Source organism: Coffea arabica, chromosome 2c (genome assembly GCF_036785885.1).
Source record: "Coffea arabica cultivar ET-39 chromosome 2c, Coffea Arabica ET-39 HiFi, whole genome shotgun sequence".
NCBI lineage: Eukaryota > Viridiplantae > Streptophyta > Magnoliopsida > Gentianales > Rubiaceae > Coffea > Coffea arabica.
The window spans coordinates 13,124,962-13,145,262 of NC_092312.1; the positions used below are offsets into that span (position 1 = coordinate 13,124,962).

At 34.7% G+C, this 20,301-nt stretch overlaps 2 protein-coding genes and 1 long non-coding RNA gene across 6 annotated transcripts; 2 read left to right on the forward strand and 1 right to left on the reverse strand.

Annotated features, from left to right (window-relative positions):
• Positions 1 to 244: 244 nt before the first annotated feature.
• On the forward strand, positions 245 to 4,045 carry LOC113726128 (sinapine esterase-like). 4 transcript variants are annotated; one of them, XM_027249670.2, is made up of 6 exons: positions 245 to 822; positions 987 to 1,010; positions 1,094 to 1,291; positions 2,307 to 2,458; positions 2,699 to 2,975; positions 3,542 to 4,045. In XM_027249670.2, exons 1-6 carry the CDS (start codon positions 549 to 551, stop codon positions 3,796 to 3,798), a joined length of 1,182 nt encoding a protein of 393 aa, XP_027105471.1. In that variant the 5' UTR covers positions 245 to 548; the 3' UTR covers positions 3,799 to 4,045. The 4 variants fall into 4 exon arrangements, with proteins under 4 accessions (XP_027105471.1, XP_027105472.1, XP_027105470.1 ...); XM_027249671.2 differs by having other exon boundaries at positions 1,100 to 1,291; XM_027249669.2 differs by lacking the exon at positions 987 to 1,010 and having other exon boundaries at positions 247 to 822; positions 1,070 to 1,291.
• A 4,825-nt stretch (positions 4,046 to 8,870) lies between these two features.
• Positions 8,871 to 11,856, reverse strand: LOC113726130 (uncharacterized). The gene is made up of 2 exons (XR_011839016.1): positions 11,378 to 11,856; positions 8,871 to 9,557 (listed from the first exon to the last, which is right to left on the reverse strand). It is a non-coding gene; the product is annotated as an uncharacterized lncRNA (long non-coding RNA).
• Positions 11,857 to 12,615: 759 nt separating this feature from the next.
• On the forward strand, positions 12,616 to 13,311 carry LOC113723925 (GDSL esterase/lipase At1g28600-like). The gene is made up of 2 exons (XM_027246886.1): positions 12,616 to 12,859; positions 13,046 to 13,311. Exons 1-2 carry the CDS (start codon positions 12,616 to 12,618, stop codon positions 13,309 to 13,311), a joined length of 510 nt encoding a protein of 169 aa, XP_027102687.1.
• Positions 13,312 to 20,301: the final 6,990 nt, after the last annotated feature.

A 20,301-nucleotide genomic window follows, 5' to 3' on the forward strand; every position in this document is an offset into this window, starting at 1 on the left:
TTAATATTCCAATAAATTATTCAACTCACAAAAAAATACCAAAAGAATTTTGTTGAACCATGAACAAACACGTTGTTTTGGGATGTAATTTAACCATTTGATCTCTTTTGCACAATTATAATCAAGCAATTCTTAAAGAAGCTCTTTTAACTTGAAAAATAGCTAATGATGCTAGCTTTTTTTCCCTTTCATCTCCCAATTTCTTTAATAAATATGCAGTTTGCAAAAGGACAGAGCCACGTTTATTACGGGTCAATCAGAAGAACACCTTTACAGTTATGTTGAAATCGACGCCGGTGTTGTCTTCAAACGGAGTAATCTAAGGGTGTGATTACATGTACCTGTCACGTGCTTGTCAAGTGATTTATAGAGGACGCTACAAAAGTTCCACTGGTATGTGGGATTCGCTAATTAATGGCCGCTGCTGCAAGAAAATCCGCACAAAGGGCCATCTAAAAGACTCGCAGCCTTTGACTTCATATTGCGGAATATTTTGGCTTCTTTAACCTTCAGATCCTTCCTTCACCATTAATTATTACTAGTAAAACATGGCCGCTTCATCTTCTATCCAATTACTAACACCTGCATTAGCAATACTCGTTCTTTCTTTCTTGAAATTATCTACTTCAGCAAGAGCATCAGCTGGATCATGCTACAAATCCATCATCGGCTTTGGGGATTCCCTCACTGATACTGGCAACTTAGTCCAGCTCTTCCCGCCCGATAATCCTACCCACTGTTATCGACCACCGTACGGGGAAACCTTCTTTAAACACCCTACCGGTCGTTGCTGCGATGGCCGTCTCATCATTGATTTTATTGGTACGAACGCAGAGAAAAAGAGAAAGAGATAAGCGCATCACACATTTAAGTTATAATAAAGATGTACTATTTATACAGATTTTGCTCTCGTTTTTTTTTTTTTTTCCATCAGACAGATTTTGCTTTCGTGTTTCTAAACAGGTCTTCAATTCTCATCATCTCAGACCCTAAAGCAACCTTAAATTCATGTACGTTTCATCATTTTGATTGCACTTTAATTCATTGATCAAATGTTCTGGCCTTTTAGCTGAGAGTTTTGGGCTTCCGTTAGTACCAGCATACCTTTGGAGAGATGAAAGTACGGATTTTCGACAAGGCGTGAATTTCGCTGTATCAGGAGCTACAGCACTTAACAATTCATTTTTCCTGGAAATGGGACTGCAGGATCTTTCAACGAATGTGTCACTGGGAACACAGTTAAGGTGGTTCAAAGATATATTGCCGTCTCTATGCAGCAGCAACTCTTCAGGTAAGTAAATTAATGAGTCGTACATACCGTATAGCGGGCAAAATGGAGTGTGAATATAGGAGTGGAAATTTTGTAGTGTTTTCTGTGCCATTAGAATACAAACAAACGAACGAACAGGTGTGAGGTAAACTACCGGACCATTGCTTCAATAGTCACCAAGAAAGCCTTTAAGTCCCTCTTAGGGTGTTGGTTGAGGGATCAACTACCCTTGCTAGCATTAAATGCCAAGGACCTCTAGCTTCTCAAATCCAATGGTGCCTTGGTGCTGAGGCAGTTTAGTTCTTTCTGAATTCTTCTTAATGACCCTGAGATGGTTTAATCCTATCTGGATTCTTAATGATCCCTTTGGACCTATTTTCTTTTTCCCATAGTATAGGAGTAACGCCCCGTTTCGGGTAGCAATGCTTATAGTGAAAAAATACTCTTAGGTGCTAAAAGTATTTTTAAAGAGTTGGTAAATATCATCCCATAAAACAAGGAGCGGAGCTTTTGGTGTTAAAAATACAAGTTCAAATTTGATGCTTTTAAAGTAACTTTTGTGATTTAAAAAATAAAATATTAAATTTAATCATCTTATCCTATATTATGAACCAAATAAAAAGATAAACACTTTTAAAAACTTTCAAATTACATATTATCTAATACAATAAGTACTTACTGAATTAGGTTACTAAATAATATATTTAAAAGCACTTAAACAGTTGATAAGTACTTTGTTAAAAACTCTATTAGAGAAATACTTTTCAATAAATTATCGCAATCCCAAACGGACCCTAAGTATAGTTGTAAACCAGCAACTGTTAAATGTGAAATGTCCAATCTTTTTTTTTTTTCTTCAATTTTTCCTTTTAGTTGGGAAAGGATGGAATTTAAGAAGTCGGAGGGAGAATGGGGAATAGAACTCATAATCTGTAAATCCTGAAATCTCAACTTAAGAAAAAAAAAAGAAGAAGAAAAAGCAAGGTAGTAGTAATACCAGGCATGATTCTAAATCAAATATGTACATGATGAACAGATTGCAGCAGGGAATTTCTTCAAAGCTCGTTTGTTCTTATGGGAGAGATTGGGGGCGATGATTACAACGCTGCACTTCTTGGTGGAATAAAACCAGATGAGGTCAAACCATATGTTCCCGGTGTTGTGCGCGAGATCGCTTCAGCTATCGAGGTAAATTAAAACCTGAAATTCGTTGACCACTGGTCTAATATTCTTTTTCTTATTATTCTTCTTCTTTTTTAGCAGAATCACATAAACTAATAAGACTGTAATTCTTGACAACTACATCACATGTATTTAAAAAAAAAAAAAAAAAAATACTCCAGCGATGTTATTTTAAAATTCATCCATTAATTTTTTATTTTTGTTGTCAAAGCTTTGTGAACGAGCAATTTCAAGGTAATAATGCAGGAATTGATTAAGCTAGGAGCTGTGACATTGGTGGTTCCTGGGAACTTTCCAATTGGATGCTTGGCTTCCTATCTGACCTATTTTCAAAGCTCCAGCCAGCATGACTACGACACGGATACTGGTTGCATAAACTGGTTAAATGATTTAGCCAAATATCATAACAGATTGCTGCAGAAAGAACTTAATCGCATCAGAAAACTTCATCCTCATGCCACCATAATCTATGCCGATTACTACAATGCTGCAATGAGATTTTATCGTTCCCCAAACAAATATGGTATTTCTCCATTTTTTCAACTTGATTTACATTTTACTTTTGCCTTGGATTCTTTTTCTCCTTCCTATCCATTGCTAGTCTCGTATCATAATACATAACGATGGAGAATGAAGGCAAAAGAAGCCTTGGCCTAACAATTTGGATGAATTACCACAACGTTCCGTGATAATATAGGGTGACAAAATTTAGTCAATGGAGTTTGACAATAATGAAAAGAATCAAAGCTGCAATGTTAGCCAAACATTTTAATCCTTGATACAGCCTTTTTTCCTTTTTCTTGTTTTCTTTTCAATCTAATCTGGACAGTAAACATCTAGACTTTTGCAAATAATTATTACAAATTTTAAAATAGACAGTACGGATCTGGACCACGTTATCTTGAGCAATTTAGGTCGATCATGGTAAAAAAACGGTAATAGAATGTCGGTTCTACTAATTTCGATAAGCCATTTCTTTTTCTTTTTCTTTTTATTTTATAATTATCACAAACAAAGCTCATACGTTGTTCTTTTGCTCTTATAATCCCGAAACTGGAACATATATTGATATCTCAATCGTTGCTACAGGATTTAGAGGAGAAGCTCTAAGGGCTTGCTGCGGAACAGGAGGCCCGTACAATTGTAATACCTCAATTCCTTGTGGCTACCTACCAGCAACTCCTTGCAAGGATCCGTCTTTGTATGTTACCTGGGACGGTTTGCACTTGACCGAAGCTGCCTACCAATTGGTAGCTCAGGGCATACTTCAAGGACCATATTCTACTCCTCCTATCAATACAATCTGTCCGCTTGCATCCACTAGTTCAGGAGGACTTTTGCTTTAAGATTAGCTTAGATTTTGTGAGATGTCCCTTTTTATCACTTGGTAGCAAAATTTTAAACCACATTAAATTGTTATTTATTTAGTTTATGTGGTTTGTGGTTGGCGTTTCTACTTTTTGATTGGTTGGATAAGCCTATCCATAAATATGTGGTTTGTAAGAGCCTTCAATTTGGGAGGCAAAATGATACCTAAAGGCTCCATATTTCCTTTTCATTCCCAATCAAAAGGCTCCATATTTTACTCAACAAGTGGTGTGGAATTATTTGTGCTTCTGCTGCATATTTTTTAGCCAACATCAATTAATTTTTTAGGGCTTCCTCTTTTTTTTTTTTTCCAACTTTTGTACTGTTCATTGTCAGATCATTAGTTCTATTATTTTGTTGGCAAGTGTTTTATCATTTGCTCAGTTGCAAGCGAAGTAGATTTATGTATATATGTTACTATACGAGCTCTTGTAATAGCACTTTTTTTTCAATAAATTTTTGTTGAATTGCTTTGTCCGTCATATATGCATTTTTCAACGTGCGAATTTTAATACCAAGTGAAATTAGTAAGTTTAATCAATTAGCTGGTAAGTTTAAAGATGCTATTCTGGTTTGACTAATCAATTAGCTGGTATTTTAGCTAGTAGCCTTACATAGGTTTAACACGGTAGAGTTGAGTGCTTAGTGCACGAGAATTTTGTCCATGTATAATGATTGAATCCACTTGCCAATTATTCCTTCTATCCCAGTTTGATAGTTTTAATTTTTTTTTCACACAACTTAAAAAAATTAGTTTATTTTGTTGGAAAAACAAATCTATTATAATGTTTTCTAAAATACCTTTACATTAATATTAGGAGTATCCCCAATTACTGTATCATTGCATTAATTATAACAATAATAATGTTGGTATAATGTACCATTCAAGACATATATCAAATCAATTATTGGTAAAAAAGTTGACTGTATTAAATAAGATAAGTTATATTTACTAATAACGAAGTATATTAAATAAGGATATTGTAGAGAAGTTAAAAGTTAACTATATTCTTGAATTGGAAGGTAAACTATAATTTGAGATAGATAAAAAAGAAAAACATCTTCATCAAAGTGGGATGGAGGAAATAACATCTTAATGAGCATTGCATTTTTTCACCAGCCCCTGAAATGTCTGGAGATTTCTCCTTTTCTTTTGCCTTTTCCAGAGCCTTAATGGGGAGACTACTAATAACTTCCTCAATTGCTAGACAACTGCGTCTGAATATGTCCTCGACTACCATTAAGACGAATTTAATTAGTTATCTTTGTGCCTCAAAAACATTTGGTAAGTAAATGTAATTTTCAAATCCCCGCCCCCCCCCCCCCCCCCCTCTCAAAAAAAAAAAGCAGTAATACTGAGGCCACGTTACAGTCAATAATTTTGGAAGTCCATGCCAATTTCCGCTCCAACCGTTTATCAAAGGATCCTTGTACTGTGGTATGCTCGGTTGTGAAAATGTTTGACACCATGATGTCGAGTGCCTTCATGTTGAAATTAATATGATGATTGATGACCGATGTCCATAATATGCATAAATCTCAGCCTCTATCCAACGTGATGGCCCTACTTTTTTTTATGAAGATTATACTTGATAGAACAACATTTTTGTGAACATTCTGCTTTGGTTCTCCAAGAAGCAAAGACCCAGATGGATTTCCAGTAGAATTTTTACCACAAATTGGGTTATCGTATAGTCTCATGTCAATAAAGGCTTTAAGCACTGTTTTGATACTGAGTTTTTACACCCTCCTTTGAGTAGTACCATATTATCTCTTTGATTCCAGAAGTCCAAAATCCTTCCACCATGCATGAGCACAGACCAATATCCTTCTGCAACGTCATCAGACAAGCTCGATTCTAAAATTAATTTTGACAGCGAGAACGAAGAAGGTGCTGCCTCAATTAATTAGTAGTAGGCAGAATGCACGCCTCAAAGGTAGAGCCATTACAGATAATATATTATTGATGCATGATATTGTTGCATGGTTATCACAAAAAAGAAATTGAAAATGATTAAGAGTGATCTACAACTTTCACAACGTGTGTCATATTCCTATATTCCTAACTAGTATTCCAAACAATATGTGCATACATCTTTTCTCAGAAGAACTTCCTTTTGTAGTTTTTATCTCGTCAACGCTATGTGTTTATGCTAAAAGCGTGTTGTTCGTCAGAGCAAGTAGGTTATGCTTTTCGGTTCCCTCATTGTTTGCATCTCTGAAATTTTCTTTTGTTAAGATAGGTAGAACACCGTACCAATCTCAAGAACCATTTCTCTACAATAGAAAAATATCAAATAACATACATAAAACCCTTATTTATTACGATGTTTCATTTGTCTCAGCATCATTACAATGTTTCGAAACGTATATTGCGTCTGCCTAAGTGCTCATTAGGTACAGCCTAAGATGAGCTTCAGCTTTGGATCTTTATAAAGTGAAGGGGGATCTGGGGAAGGGAATTGATATTAACACTTCCATATTTGTGGTTGGCACTCTCATTGGTTTTATTCTAAGTCATGTAAAGAAATGAAAATACTTTTTTAACTCTCATTCATTTATAGCCACGGTATGTCTTCCCATATAAGATTAAGGTAAAATATTGGAGTACTTTGTATGTTGTTTTTAGATTTGGGTTTGTTTTTCTCTTTTTAGTAGGCTTGTATAGGGCAGTAGCTTCTCCTTGTGTGACGTTAATTTGTTTTTTCCCCCTCATAAAAGTTTTATACCATAAGAAAAGTTGAAAATAGTGCCATTAATTAATGTGAAAGTGCCAATATCACCTCCCGAAAGGATATTGAGTTGCAATATCAATTTGATGAAACGCAGGCCATAAGTTGGACAACTTGCACAATTTATGAAATTTTCCCGTTCAAGTATCCGATTCAGTATCTGATGTAATTTTCACTATTCGGTGCCATATAATGCTTAATAACCTTTTCTTCTAAACTTTCAGACGAGTATCTAGTGTACTATCGGGATTGACTCCCTTTATTTAGCGCCGTATATTTTTTCCGATATCAAGTGTCCAGCATCGTATATTTTGCCTTTTTGTCACCAAAAATATCAAAAAACTCTTTGTTATTTGTTAAATGTTCAATTTAACTCTCTCTGGTATGGAAACCTATATTATAACTCTCTATAGTTTCAACTAAATTAAAAATTGGACGGAAAGCATCCAATTTAATAGTTATATATAAAATGTCAATATTGTTTCTATATAAATGAACTCCCTATGGTTTGTCGAATATTCAATTTAACTTTCTTTGATTTAGAAAACTACACTATATCTCTCTGTGATTTCGACTAAATTAAAAATTGAATGAAAAATATTTCATGTAGAGTAGGGGCAATATTGATATTTCATACAAATCGTTCGATTAGATGTTTTCTATCCAATTTTTAATTTAGTCAAAACCATAGACAGTTATAGTGTAGATTTCCAAACTAAAAGAAGTGAAATTAAACATTTATCAAATTACAAGGATTTTTTTGGTATTTTACCCATTTAACAAATAAATCTGCCCACTTTCGAACAATTTTTCACACTTTGTTTACTACATCAATTAGTTATCACCTAATCATCAAAATAGGCATTCTCATCATCATTTTAAGCCTAATTCCATCACAATCCATCCAAAATATATACAAAATATTAGGCAAAATGCATACTTGGCAAATATTAACTGGGATGCCAATCACTTAACCAAGGTCGCATATCGATGGATATCCAAGTGCTTACTACAAAAAATGTTCAAGTTTCCTAATATCAGTACCATCTCTCTTTCTATACATGATCGTGAGAACTAAATCTTTCCTAAATGGCTAGGCAAACCAACTCAGCTACTGAATTATATAATTGATTATAGTAAGTGTGTTTGAGTGATAAAGTTGAAGATTTTCAGTCAAGTCGACCTCGATGATGGAGATTTTTGGCCTTGAAGTGGATCCATGTGCGGATTCGAAGTGATCCATTTGCGGATCTTCAATCCTTTGTGCCGATGCTCACGCTGGAGTTGTTCTGGCCAAGTCATCCAAAAGAACTCCGGCGCATGAAATTGACGTTTTTCAGCTTTAATAAGCCCAATCCTACCCCGTTTCAAATACTACTTTAAGAAACTGTAAAGAGCAATTGAGAAGTTTTCTTACTCTTTTTCTTATCTTTGTAGCAACTCTTTGAATTCGTGGTTTTAATTTTTAAAGCATGTTGAACTAAATTGTCTCTAGGATTAAGGTTTGTATGAAGGAATTTGATTAATTCTTCTAATTTAGTTTCTTGTCTTTTGCTATTGCTTATTTATCTTAATTTAATTACATGTTTGTGATTGGCCATCATAGGCATGCTTTTAGGGTTTGTATTGAGTTGAGAAGGGATATACAACCATGCACTAGATAAATAAACATATTTAGTCTAATCACGAGAGTAGGTTAGGATTTGTATGACGTACTTAAATCACCAAAATTCTTAAAAGGTTTAATTGAATACTTGCTATCTCGAGAGAGACATAGGATTTAATTAAACAAACTTTAGATGCATTGAGAGGTGGTCTATAATATAGTCGTGTGATGTGTTCATGGTTTATTGAGAAATTAACTGGATAATTGATTCAAATTATGGATTAAAACATGAAACCCTAAGCTCGCGTCTATTATTTTCTCACCACTACTTTATTTGCATTGATTATTCTTTTATTTCTTAGTTAGAAAATACAATTTTTTTAATTTAAATTTTGTTATTTTATTGGAATAATTAAAGTACAAAATTAATTTATCCCTGCGGGTTTGACCATGGAATACTCTAGATAAATTATGACTATGACCCTGTGTGCTTGCAGGAATTCGTCGATCAGCATGTAATTCTTTTCCTCAAAATGTTTGAATTCTCTTACATAGTTTGACTAATACTAAGGTTATCAAAATCCATTTGCAGGCTGCAATGACCTTATGCAACGCTCATTGGTTATTTTTGGACCATTTGGAGCAAATGATTATAACCATCAATACTTTGGAGGAATAAACAGGGAAGAAATTCAATCGCTGGTACCCCTAGTTGTTCAAGGCAGGCTGCGGCTGTCATTGTGAGAATCCATCATAGAACTGATTAAATTACATCACTGGAGTCTATTCAGTCACATGGAAATATTACCTTCTATCAAATATTTTCTCAGTTTAAACTTGGGGCTGCAAACAAGTCAAGTTCTAAACTTCTCGGACTGAGTTGGACTTGTTAATGTGTGAGTTCGAATTCAAACTCGAGCTCATCGAGCTAAAAAAATGAAGCTCGAGTTTGACTCGATTTAGGAAGAGGAAAGTTCGAACTCAACTCGTTTTTGCTCGCGAGTTTAACTCGGTTTTTGGTTCATGAGCAGCTCGACTTTTGCTTGATACTCTGACTCACGAGAAGCTCGAAATCAGCTACATTTTCACTTGATTTTCTCGCTCAAGATCCAGCTCGAAATCACCTCAACTTTCTAGAAATTTAGGCTAGAAAATAGCATTTTTGTCCGCATCTTCTAGATAAAATTTGAGCATAATAATAGCCACATAAAAATTATCCACAAATACAATCATAAACTTATAACATATAAAAATCTAGATGTTCAACACTTGAAATGTTAAACCATTGTCACACAAGGAATCAAAGTATAGTAAGCCACCAACAAGGTTCAAATCTAAATAGTGTCTTCAACACTTTACCAACAAGCCAGTCTTTGATGCATAAGCACTTCAACATGAACTATATTAAGAAGCAAAAGAAACCAGCGAGTGAAAACGCAAAAAAGCAGCCAAAAATGTCAAAAATCCAGTCCATTGATTGAGAAATTCAACATAAAAAACCAGCAAACAATAGTTAAAAAAACTAGCAAAAAATAGCTTTAAACACAACTAAAAACTAGCCAAGAAAAGGGAACAAACAACAGCCAAAAACCATCCATATGAACCACAATGAAACAGCAACAAAGACAAACAAAACCTCTTCAACATTGTCGGTCTATTAAGTAGCAAAAAAACCAGCAACTCAGCATAAGCCAGCAATTTAGCAAAAAAAAACCACAACTAGCAGCCAAGAAATAGCCCAAAAAACCAGCAAACAATAGCCTTAAATGCAGCTGCAAACTAGCCAAGAAAAGGACCAAAAAAGTAGCCAAGAAACTTTCAAATTAAAGGCATTTAGGTCTTAATACCATGAGCAGCATACATTTAAAAAAAAAAAATAGCTCTCATGTGAATATAGAAAGCCAAACAAGGTTATGCTTAAGTTTTGGAAAGTTCTTGTAGTTCAATCAAAGTCATTATAGCTTCAAGTTCTCGGGCAACATTATAGCTTCAAGTCGCAAAAATAAACTCAAGGTAGTCCCAACTCAACTCTTCTACTATTGGTTTCTACTTTTCACTTCATTTCACTTTTATTAACTAGCCCTAATCACAATAAGAAGCACAATCCTGTGGGACATCAGACCAAGCCAAATTAGGAATCTTCAAAGAAATCCATAAGCTTTAACTGATAGGATAAACTGAATGTACTTCTATCTCAGTGAATTCCGCACTAGAAGCAGGTTTTGCTAACATTTTGCTAGCATTGGTTTACTGGTAGGTATGAATAAGCAAATACTAACTCTCAACAATTCCAAAATTATAGTAGCAGTGCTACTATTTAGTAATTTTCATTTGATTTAGGCATTACAACGAACATGTCCAAACACAAACCTATCTACAGGTTCATTATTGTTTATTTTTGTTGATTTTGTTTTATTTAGATTCTAATTTATTCCATTAAATGTTTTTTCACTAGCATTTGGGTTCATAATCGCATTCTATAGGGGAGATGTTGAACTGAGCATATGACTTTCTTGATCCCAATATTTCACTCTTTAATCACCAAAAAGAGAAGATTGTTTTTGACAACATATTATTTGCCATACGGCCCATACCTGTCCAAAGCTGCATCTTGTTTTAGTTTGTGCTGATTTTGTTTTATATAGATTCTAATTTACTTCATTAAAGTTTTTTACTAGCATTTGGGGTTTAAGTAACACAAAATGAAATTTCATTGTAAAAGAGAAAAAGTTTCTTAATTTCCAGTTTTCCTTGCAACTCCTTTATGTTTGGAGAATGAATCTTTTTCTAAAATACAAAAAATCTTTAATGCACAAGTCATACAAATTTGGGAAAGCAGAGCATCTTTATCCAGCTAGTACATGGTGCATGAGTGATGGGTCTTAAAAACTATATAAAGAGTTGTATCTTAATTTAATTTTGGGAAGGAAGAATGGTTCATGTTGATAGTTTCTTTTGATTAGTGAAATAATTCCATCTTACAAAGCATGTGCACAAATTATGGAGTCAAATATGAACACTATAAGAGCATCAAATTTATAGCTGTAGAACTTGAATGGATTATATAGTGCAACACCACAAGAGCATTAATCATTGCTAAAGAACTATACAACATGGGAACAGATTATCTGTTCCAAGTCCAAACATAGAGAAGCAAACAAACGGTTGAGCTCTTTAAACCAACAGCATGCGAAGAAGAGTAGGAAAAAGAAAAATCACCACAAATAGGGTGGGTAAAGGCTATCCACTTGAGTTGCCTAACCAAGATAGCAGAGCCGGACCAAGACCACCGCTGCGACTGTCAGATCAACACCCGCGCTGCGACTACCGAACCAAGACGACTGCTGCTGGAGCCGAAGGAAGACTATTGCTGCGATATGTCTGACTTCCGGATGCTGTTTGATTCTTTGGCTGTGATGTGCGACTTCCAGATAGCTCGACTTCTTGTTGTCAGGTTTTAATCGTTTGGTGACTGGTGATTGGTGGTGGTGGTAGTGAGCTAGGGTTTGGAACGTGGTGGTGGAGATGCGTGGTGGTGCAAGGCGGAAATGGGTATTGGGTTTCTGAAAATTTGAAGTTTGGGATTTGGGAATTGGGGAATGTAATAAAAATAGGAAATCTTGTAAATTTTAATTGATACAAAGGCATTTTTATAATTTTATATGAAGTCGAGCTTTTCGAGTGGCTCGTCAAACTATCTGCCTAGGAAATGACTATTCGACCTCAACTCGTATATATTAACGATTGACCTAAGTTCGGCTCGAGTTTGGTATGACCGACCTCTATCAAGCTGTGACTCGAGTTGCTTGTGAGTGGCTTGCGAGCAACTTGAGTCGTCAACAGCCCTAATTTAAACACAATTACATGCGTTTAACACTTTATGTTTTTTGAAATTCAGCTCATATAGATGTTAACTCCAAACTTATGTTTTATATGTCAGACCAAAACGATTTGAAAAGGCGAAAGAATAAGCCATCATAATAATATTCTATTCAACTTGTATAATATTCACTATCCATCTCTCACAGGAATACATTGCATGTAATGCATGGGCTATTAAACCTTGATGCAAGAAGTAATTAGTTGAGTTTCTAAAAGCAGGTTAAGTGTATTTTTTGGCCAGATTGTATTGAGTGCTATTGGGCTTTTTCACCCCAAAAGCTAGTTCAAGGGGTAAGGCTTTTCTTTATATTTGTAATCAATCACCCTACCCCTTCTACAACCAATGTGAAATAACCTTCAAAAATCTCCCTCTCACAATTTGAGTCCTAGGTTGGAACAACATCAATCTTTCATATGATGGGTAACATTTTATCCGAGTGTCTATTGGGAGGGGTTGTCGTAACTGAGCTTTGAAACAAGTGTCAGGTGCTCTGAATCAGTAGGATGGCAATTTGCATTTTACCCTTCTATTCCTAAGTTGAATTTTGATTATGCAGGAGCTCATCGAGCTCAGAATGACGACAAGAATGGTCCCAGGAGTGATCCCAGCTGGTTGCTTACCACAACCTTTGAGTTTCAATAGAGATCACTCTTCTATAACAGGATGCATTGGATGGTTGAATGAGCTTCTGATCTACCACAGCGATATGCTTCAAAAGGAGTTGAATAAAATTCGAGATCACCATCCTCATGCATCTGTAATCTATGTAGATTATTACAATTCCACCATACAACTCTATCATTCTGCGCAAGAATATGGTATTTAATTCGTTCTTCTCTGTTCATTTCATTGATTTTTTTTTGGGTCCTTAAAACATGTTCCTGAATATCGAGTCCATGACCCTTTTTGAGATATTCGACTCTACAGATATCACCAAAATTTAGAGATACCATTAGCTATATATGCTTTCTGAATGCTTAGTAATGTGAAGAAGCTTGATTCAGGTTTCAATGGGAAAAACTTTGTAGCCTGTTGTAGAGGTGGAGGCCCTTACAACTATAACTTTACAGCTGAATGTGGCGATCCATTGACAACCTCTTGTCCATATCCTTCGGTGTTTGTGAACTGGGATGGGAATCATTTCACTGAAGCTGCAAATAGATGGATGACCAGGGCAATATTAGAAGGACCATACACCTTTCCTCAAATTAACCCCTCCTGCATTAGTTCAGTAGATGGAGATGATGGAACACACCTCAGCTCTAGATAGATTTGATATATTTTATCTAATTTAATTTTTTTGATACATCTACTTCATGAAGTAAATTGTTGGGTTTATGGGCCATTTTGGATCACAGGCCACACAAATTGGTTTATCCAATTCAAACCGATTAATGTAATTTTAACGCCTTTTGGTGTCTACTTCTACAATTTAGGTATAACTTTGAATTTGTTAACTCGTATAATTCAAAGAGATAAAAATTTTCAATGCTAAATTGACATAAGAAAGTTCAATAGGTAAACTAGAAGATTTGAATTGATTAACGGGATTGCTTGAGATCTTTTTTTTTCTTTTCTTTTCTTTTCTAAACCAAATGTGTCCTCTCAAACATATTCCATGAACAATCATCAATTTGACAAGGACTAAGATATTGAGGACAACAATTTTTTTAGTCATCATCCAACATACATCGCTTGAGAAAAGCTGAGTTTCCCCATATATACACTAAGCGCTTAGGTCTAAACCCTCAACATGACGTGCGAGAGGGACTGATACGGTTTTCAGAAGAGCTGATAAAGAAGAGAAACCTTACTTCTAGTGCCCAGGAAAGCAGTCAGACGTCAGTTCTCTTCTCCAGTTTCCACTGATTTTTTGACCTCGTACGACCTTCCTTAAAAACCCCTAACAAGGAAGCTACTAACAAGAACACAGCTCTAATAGAAATTGAGATATGGAGATACTCCACAATATGATCTCTTCTATTTGGATTTGAGTCCCTAAACTTTCTTTTTGTTTTCTCTCTCTCTCTCTCTCTCTCTCTTTGAGTCTATAGACTAGATTGTCTTATTTTACGTTTGTTGGAAGTTTTTTGATAAGGGATATTTGTCTCTATTTAATGAATTTTTTAGAATGCAGAAAATGAATTTGAACTCTTAACTTACACTCAAAAAAAAAAGCTTTATACCTTTGTAGCCAATTAAAGAAGAGCTTTGATCTGTCCTTAATGGAGAACTAAGCTAAGAGTAGTTGGTTAAAGATTTTTCCCATTCATTCATGAATTCTGGCGCGACAGTTAATGTAGACAATGATCCGTGCATCTTAGTTGTCACCACAAGTAACGTGTAAATAAGTCTATAATTATAGTTGGCACGATGACCACGCAAGGCTCTTTGCATGTGCTCATCCTTAATCCGTCTCCACGTATTACAACCTCGTATTCTAGTACGCATATGAATGAGGTCGGTATCCGCGCGTGCGCGTGCGCGTGGGAGACCAGACGGGGACGAGGCATTTTTTACTTCCCTCGCCTTAAATGGGCCGACAGACGACACTCTTGCTCCATGTCTGCCCGCATCCCCCCGCCCCTGGGGGCGCTCTCTCTCTCTCTCTCTTCTTCCCGTCCTCATTAAATTTATTAATATAAATAAATATAATATAATACATAACCTATTAATAATAAACTTAAAAGATTGAGTTCGCTTTCGACAATTGAAATTAGGATTTGAAGTTGTCAATTTTAATGCAAGAAATAATAGTCCCAAGTTCTAGATTGGATGCTATTCACTAGAATTACTAATTTCACCAGCTAAAAATAAGAAGAAAAAAATCTACCAAATTTCCGGAAACCTCTTGATACACTATTAAGTAGTTTATGTTGTAGTAGCCGTGGGTGAAGCATATCCAGATTCCTCCGTGATTAAACTGCAAGCAGAGTTGATGTAAGGAGCGGTGCAAGGCCCTTCTGCGAGTGGGAGACTGGGTGGGACGGGGACGGGGACGGGGACGGCGCATGGATAGGAATAGATAGGGAAGGCAAATTCTTTTCCTAGTGCATCAATCACTGAAGCTTCAAGCTCATAGGTGGAAGTGAATAAAAGGAACTGTGCTTTAGAAACCAGTGATACGCCCTCCAAGCAATCGTCCAACACTTCTTGGCCTCTAGCAGAGAAGAATGGCGTTGGAAGATCAGAAATGCGCATTTCAGGGAACCCAGGAATGTAATTAACCTGCTCCTTTCCTTTCTCTGCATCAGAAACAATGCAATACAGTAAAGAAGATAATAATGGCTTCTGTCAAACTGCATACTTGTTTACCATCCTTGCTTCTTGTTCATACTCTAAGCAGACAGTGAAATATTACCTAGTATACTAATCGGTTTGTTTGGATAGGATATTATTTGAAATATTATTTAGAATAATTACTGTAGCACTTTTTGTGATTCCGTGTATGTGAGATAAAAAGGTGGATGGGAATATAAAAAAAGTGAATTGGGAAATATGTTTATGATGCAAGTGAAATATTATTTGAAATAATATTAATCAGTGGCGGAGCTAGAAATTGCAATTAGAGGGGGCGAGTCTCTGTTATTTGGACCAAGTCCAAATAACTTTTATACATTATTGTTTGGGTCCTTGAGAGGGGGCAAAGTGAAATTTTTTATCAATATTTTGGGGGGGCAAAACAATATAATAAAAATTTTTTTATTTAGAAAATTTTTTTATAACAATTGGAGGGGGGGCAAAGTGAAATTTTTTATCAATATTTGGGGGGGCAAAACAATATAATAAAATTTTTTTTACTTAGAAAATTTTTTTTTTAGCAATTGGAGGGGGGGCGGTTGTCCCCCCTGGCCCCCCCCCCCCCCTTCCCTCCGCCCCTGATAGTAATGCTATCCAAATTTTATTCCGGGTAGGTAGGGTTTTAATTACCAGTTTGAAAAGGGATAGATGGTAACGTTACTCGATAAAATAGCACGTATTATTTCATTCATGTTTAATGATTATACATATATCTGATCAGTAAGACATGCAAGTAGCTTTGCCCAAAAAAAAAAAAAAAAGGTTCTGCAAGTATTTGATTGAAGATCCTTAATGTCAAGCCTGAAGTTGAGTGTTAATGGTTCTCAAACTCTCCTCGAGTCCGATGAAATGAACCAAAAGGCCCAAAACCAAGTTGCACTCCAGTTACATGGAAGTTGCTCTCCAGTTACATGGAAGTTGCTTAATTACTTTGCTCTAAGCCTGCCAGGAGATTTTTAATGGTACTATTTAAAACTAGTGTGAATACCCGTGCTACGCACGGTGCTGACATTATTGAAAAAAATAAAATGGTGAACAAATAAAGGTGAAAAAATTGAACCAACAAAATTTAAATGTAATATCTGTTTAACAATAGTTTGAAATATAATAGAATATGTATATCATTCAAGAACTGTCTTTTTTCGGAAGATGGATCCTGAAAAAAAATTAAAATTTATATTAAAAAAGGGAATGATATATTTCTACAAATGAATGTAATTGAATGTTGTTAAAATGAAATACTTACAAATACTAAGCATTCGATTTAATAATCTTTCTTGAAGGTGCGAACACTCTTCACACCAATCCACTTTTAGTACGAAAGCCAAAATTGATGATTTAATTAACTATGTTGAATTTTGTGGAGTGCGTACTACAAATGAAAATACACGATCCTTGACGATATAAAAAACTGCATATTTACCATGATCACGCAAAAGTATTGGTGATGTGGATGGCTATCGAACTTGAAGAAAGGCAATATTTTCATTTCTTTGATCTAGAAAAAATATATATATTAAATCAAAAATAAATAATTTTTGTATTTATTTTATGTGTAGTAAGTGATACATTGTATGAGATTTGTTAACAAAAAAATACAATAGTTAATATAGAAGTAGCATCAATAGAATTTAATACAATTGTGTTGTAATCAAATGAAAATTACGCACCAATAGAATTGTTATTAGCACCCATAGTTAATGAAGTAATTCCTATATAAATATATTTTGGTACATGTAGACCCCCCAAACCCCGCAAAACCAACCATCACTTATTGAAAACAAACCAATAAATGTACTAAAATGCCTCCCATCTATATCTCAAATTGCACTTTAACCCACGAATTTTGTGCGAAATTATCCCTCTAATTGCTTTTGTCCTTTTCGATTTTTTCACATGTCGCTAACTGCTTCATTCCCTCTGCTATCACTTGTATATTTAAAATCAATTTTTAATATTAAATAAAAAGAAATGTATTAGTTTATATCAATTTTTGGATACAGAATTGTTTTTCAAAGATTTTGATTCGTAGTCCCTACTATGTTTAAACCATCTTTTAATATCCAATTCAATATTATCTTTTAATTTGGCAGCCTCTATAATTTTTAATTTATTCTTTTGGTTTAAGTTCGGTTAGAATTCAGAATTTTTCAAATACCAAGAGAAACCAGATTTTTTTAAAAAGTCACCGCTTTGAGTCAGGTAGAGCCCCGAAATATGAGTCAGGATTATTTCTTTTATGCAGTTAGATGGGTTCCCCACAAATTTTGAGTGGAAAATTTTAATATATTAAATAATAGGACAACTTGAATTTGGAATAGCAGATAAGTGGGGCAAAGTTAAAAAAACACAATAATACTAATCAATACCTAAATGAGCGGGGTCACTTACTGAAAGGTAGTCACCGCCGGCTTCCTGACGTCTGCCAAAGGTTCAAGAAAAAAAGTATGATGCGTACTAAGAAGAGCACCGGAGTTCTGGTATCAAAGCTGCATCAGTTTTCATCGGTCAAAGAGGGCTTAAGTTAATAGTATTTTCCAATGGCTAAAAGATTGCAAAATTCTAACATACACAAACAATATTTATGATGTAAAACAGAAACTTCTAATTCCAATAAGCCCAAAAACAGTCATACTAAAACATTAACAAATAAAGAAATCCAAAAAAAGGAGGTTGGCACCATAACTCCAAAAGTCCATGTGATAAATAGTTATTTTATTAACAATAAGCATCAGACAACACGCTTATACAATTAATCTTACCCAGTAAATAGTTCTCGAACTAAGATCACCTCTCCAAGACCTTCTTCTTCAAGAAAACCCCCATTCGTATGCCGCTAAGTTATTCTCACCGAATATTCGTCGATACATGTGCGACATGCAATTGCACTAAACCACTAAACCCCCTTCCAAGCACCCAAAGAAAGGAAAAAAAGATAAACTTTGATGTGGCAATGGTTTTGCATGAAGTGAAATCAACAGTACCAAACAATCGAAGAATATTAGAATAAAATTCAAGAACTCTCCAACCCAAAAATAAATAAATTAATAGACACGGAATTTATTGTTGAATATAGGCAGATACATTTGGAGACGGCGCCAAGATGGACTCAAATATCCATGAAGAGGATGAAGCAGAGGACTCCTTGGATCCAAAAAGATCAGAAGTGAATGAAGAAGAAGAACCAGATTGCTTTCTTTTGTCAGAAGTGTATGATCGCTCCTAGGTAGTTAATCGCGGAAATGTACATATACTAAAACATGGTATGATGATAGTGGGAAACGTGGGAGGAAATATAAGAGTGGTTGTAGGGTGAATTAAGAGATAGTGGGAATATTTTAACTTTAAATTTGATTGGTGATAAGGTGGTTATTATCCACTACATTTTATGTATTAAAATAAATACAAAAATCTAGAAAAAAGAATGAGAAGTTTAGAAGCCATTGAGAGGGTTTCTGCTAAAAATCCCTTCCTGAATACATATAGATATAGATGTCTCTCCACTCACCGCCACCTCATGGCAAATTGGTTTATGAGTTCTGTCAAATGAATTTTTTCATCATTCACTTTTTAAATAATAATTTTATATTTTTTATAAAATTAAATCAATAAAATTTGGTTCTAATATAAGTTTTTAACTACTTTTTACTTTGAATCCATCACGTGATCCACACATATTCATTTTTTTGAAAACAAAAGTTAGATCCCATTTGTAGTTAAATAAATAATCCAATTTATATTATTTTTGTCCCTAAAAAAAATAGGATTTGATCCGAATCACATTTATATTTCTTAAAAGGTGGGATCTGACCCGATCAATGTTCATTTTTATCACTAAAAAAGTGGAATTTAATCTTTTTATATATAAAAAAAATGATTACATGTAGGTCATGTAATTATTTTACACTAAAAAGTGATCAAAAATCTAAATTGAGATTAAATTTTATTAACTTGAATTTGTGAGAAATGTAAATTTAATATTCCAAAAGTGAATGATTAAAAAATTTACTTCTCAGAATGTGAGAAAAGGGACTTTTTTATTTTTTTAGTTGTTAGGTAGTTGTCTAGTGAATGCCAAAATGAGGGCCTGAATGCCAAATGCCCAAAGTTAATGCCCATTAAATTTAAGCGGGACTCACAAAGAACTCACATCCATCAATTGATGATACGACGACGCCTCCATAGAAGTTAAGTTTAGATTGAAGAATCCACGCACAAGCCACGTGGGACGAAAGTGATTGCTCTAGGAAAGACGATTTGCAATTTCTTCGTTTTACGGGACCGCAATAATCACTGATGGCGATTAGGCTGGCAGCCAAATGGAAAAGTTGGTAGTAAATCACTTCAATCATTTATACAGCCACCGTAATAGGTAAATAGCTGAATCTTTACCAAATTTCTCACACGGAAGTGCATGGAAATCAAGTTTTAAGACCAATGAATCAACGCATATGGTTTCCTAGCGTACTTCCCTTCATTCAATGATTTATTGATTTTAAAGGGAGAATGACAAATTCTCTTCACTGAATTGATTTTAAAACAAATGCTCTCCATTGAATGGTTTTTAAAATGTTTGTCCACGTCATACTTGAAGTTAAACACAATAATAATCTCACATCATGTAGTTAAGTTAAGACCTATTAAATTAGTTAATAAAGATATTATAATCTTTATTGGGATAATTTCAAAAACTTCTCCTGAGATTTCTGTCTCACTGGCCACCCCTGAGATTTTCAAAATATCAACCACCTCCCCTGTTTGATTGATGGGTCCTGATTATTACAAATTAGATGGTGAAATGACTTAATTATCCCCAAAACTTATGTGATATTTTGTGATTGTGTTAATTGAATTAATTAAATCATTACTCTAAGCATGTTTAACTGAAATAATGACCATTTGCAAGGGCGCCAAATTGAGGTGCCTCTTTTGAGCTATTTAGTTGTTGTGATTGATGTAC

Excerpts from the sequence above, each read along its gene's own strand:
- LOC113726128 (XM_027249670.2), top strand. The coding sequence starts at position 549 with ATGGCCGCTTCATCTTCTATCCAATTACTAACACCTGCATTAGCAATA. Across the intron at positions 1,292-2,306 it reads ATGCAGCAGCAACTCTTCAG|ATTGCAGCAGGGAATTTCTT; the intron begins GTAAGTAAATTA and ends CATGATGAACAG. Across the intron at positions 2,459-2,698 it reads AGATCGCTTCAGCTATCGAG|GAATTGATTAAGCTAGGAGC; the intron begins GTAAATTAAAAC and ends GTAATAATGCAG.
- LOC113723925 (XM_027246886.1), top strand. The coding sequence starts at position 12,616 with ATGACGACAAGAATGGTCCCAGGAGTGATCCCAGCTGGTTGCTTACCA. Across the intron at positions 12,860-13,045 it reads TCATTCTGCGCAAGAATATG|GTTTCAATGGGAAAAACTTT; the intron begins GTATTTAATTCG and ends AGCTTGATTCAG.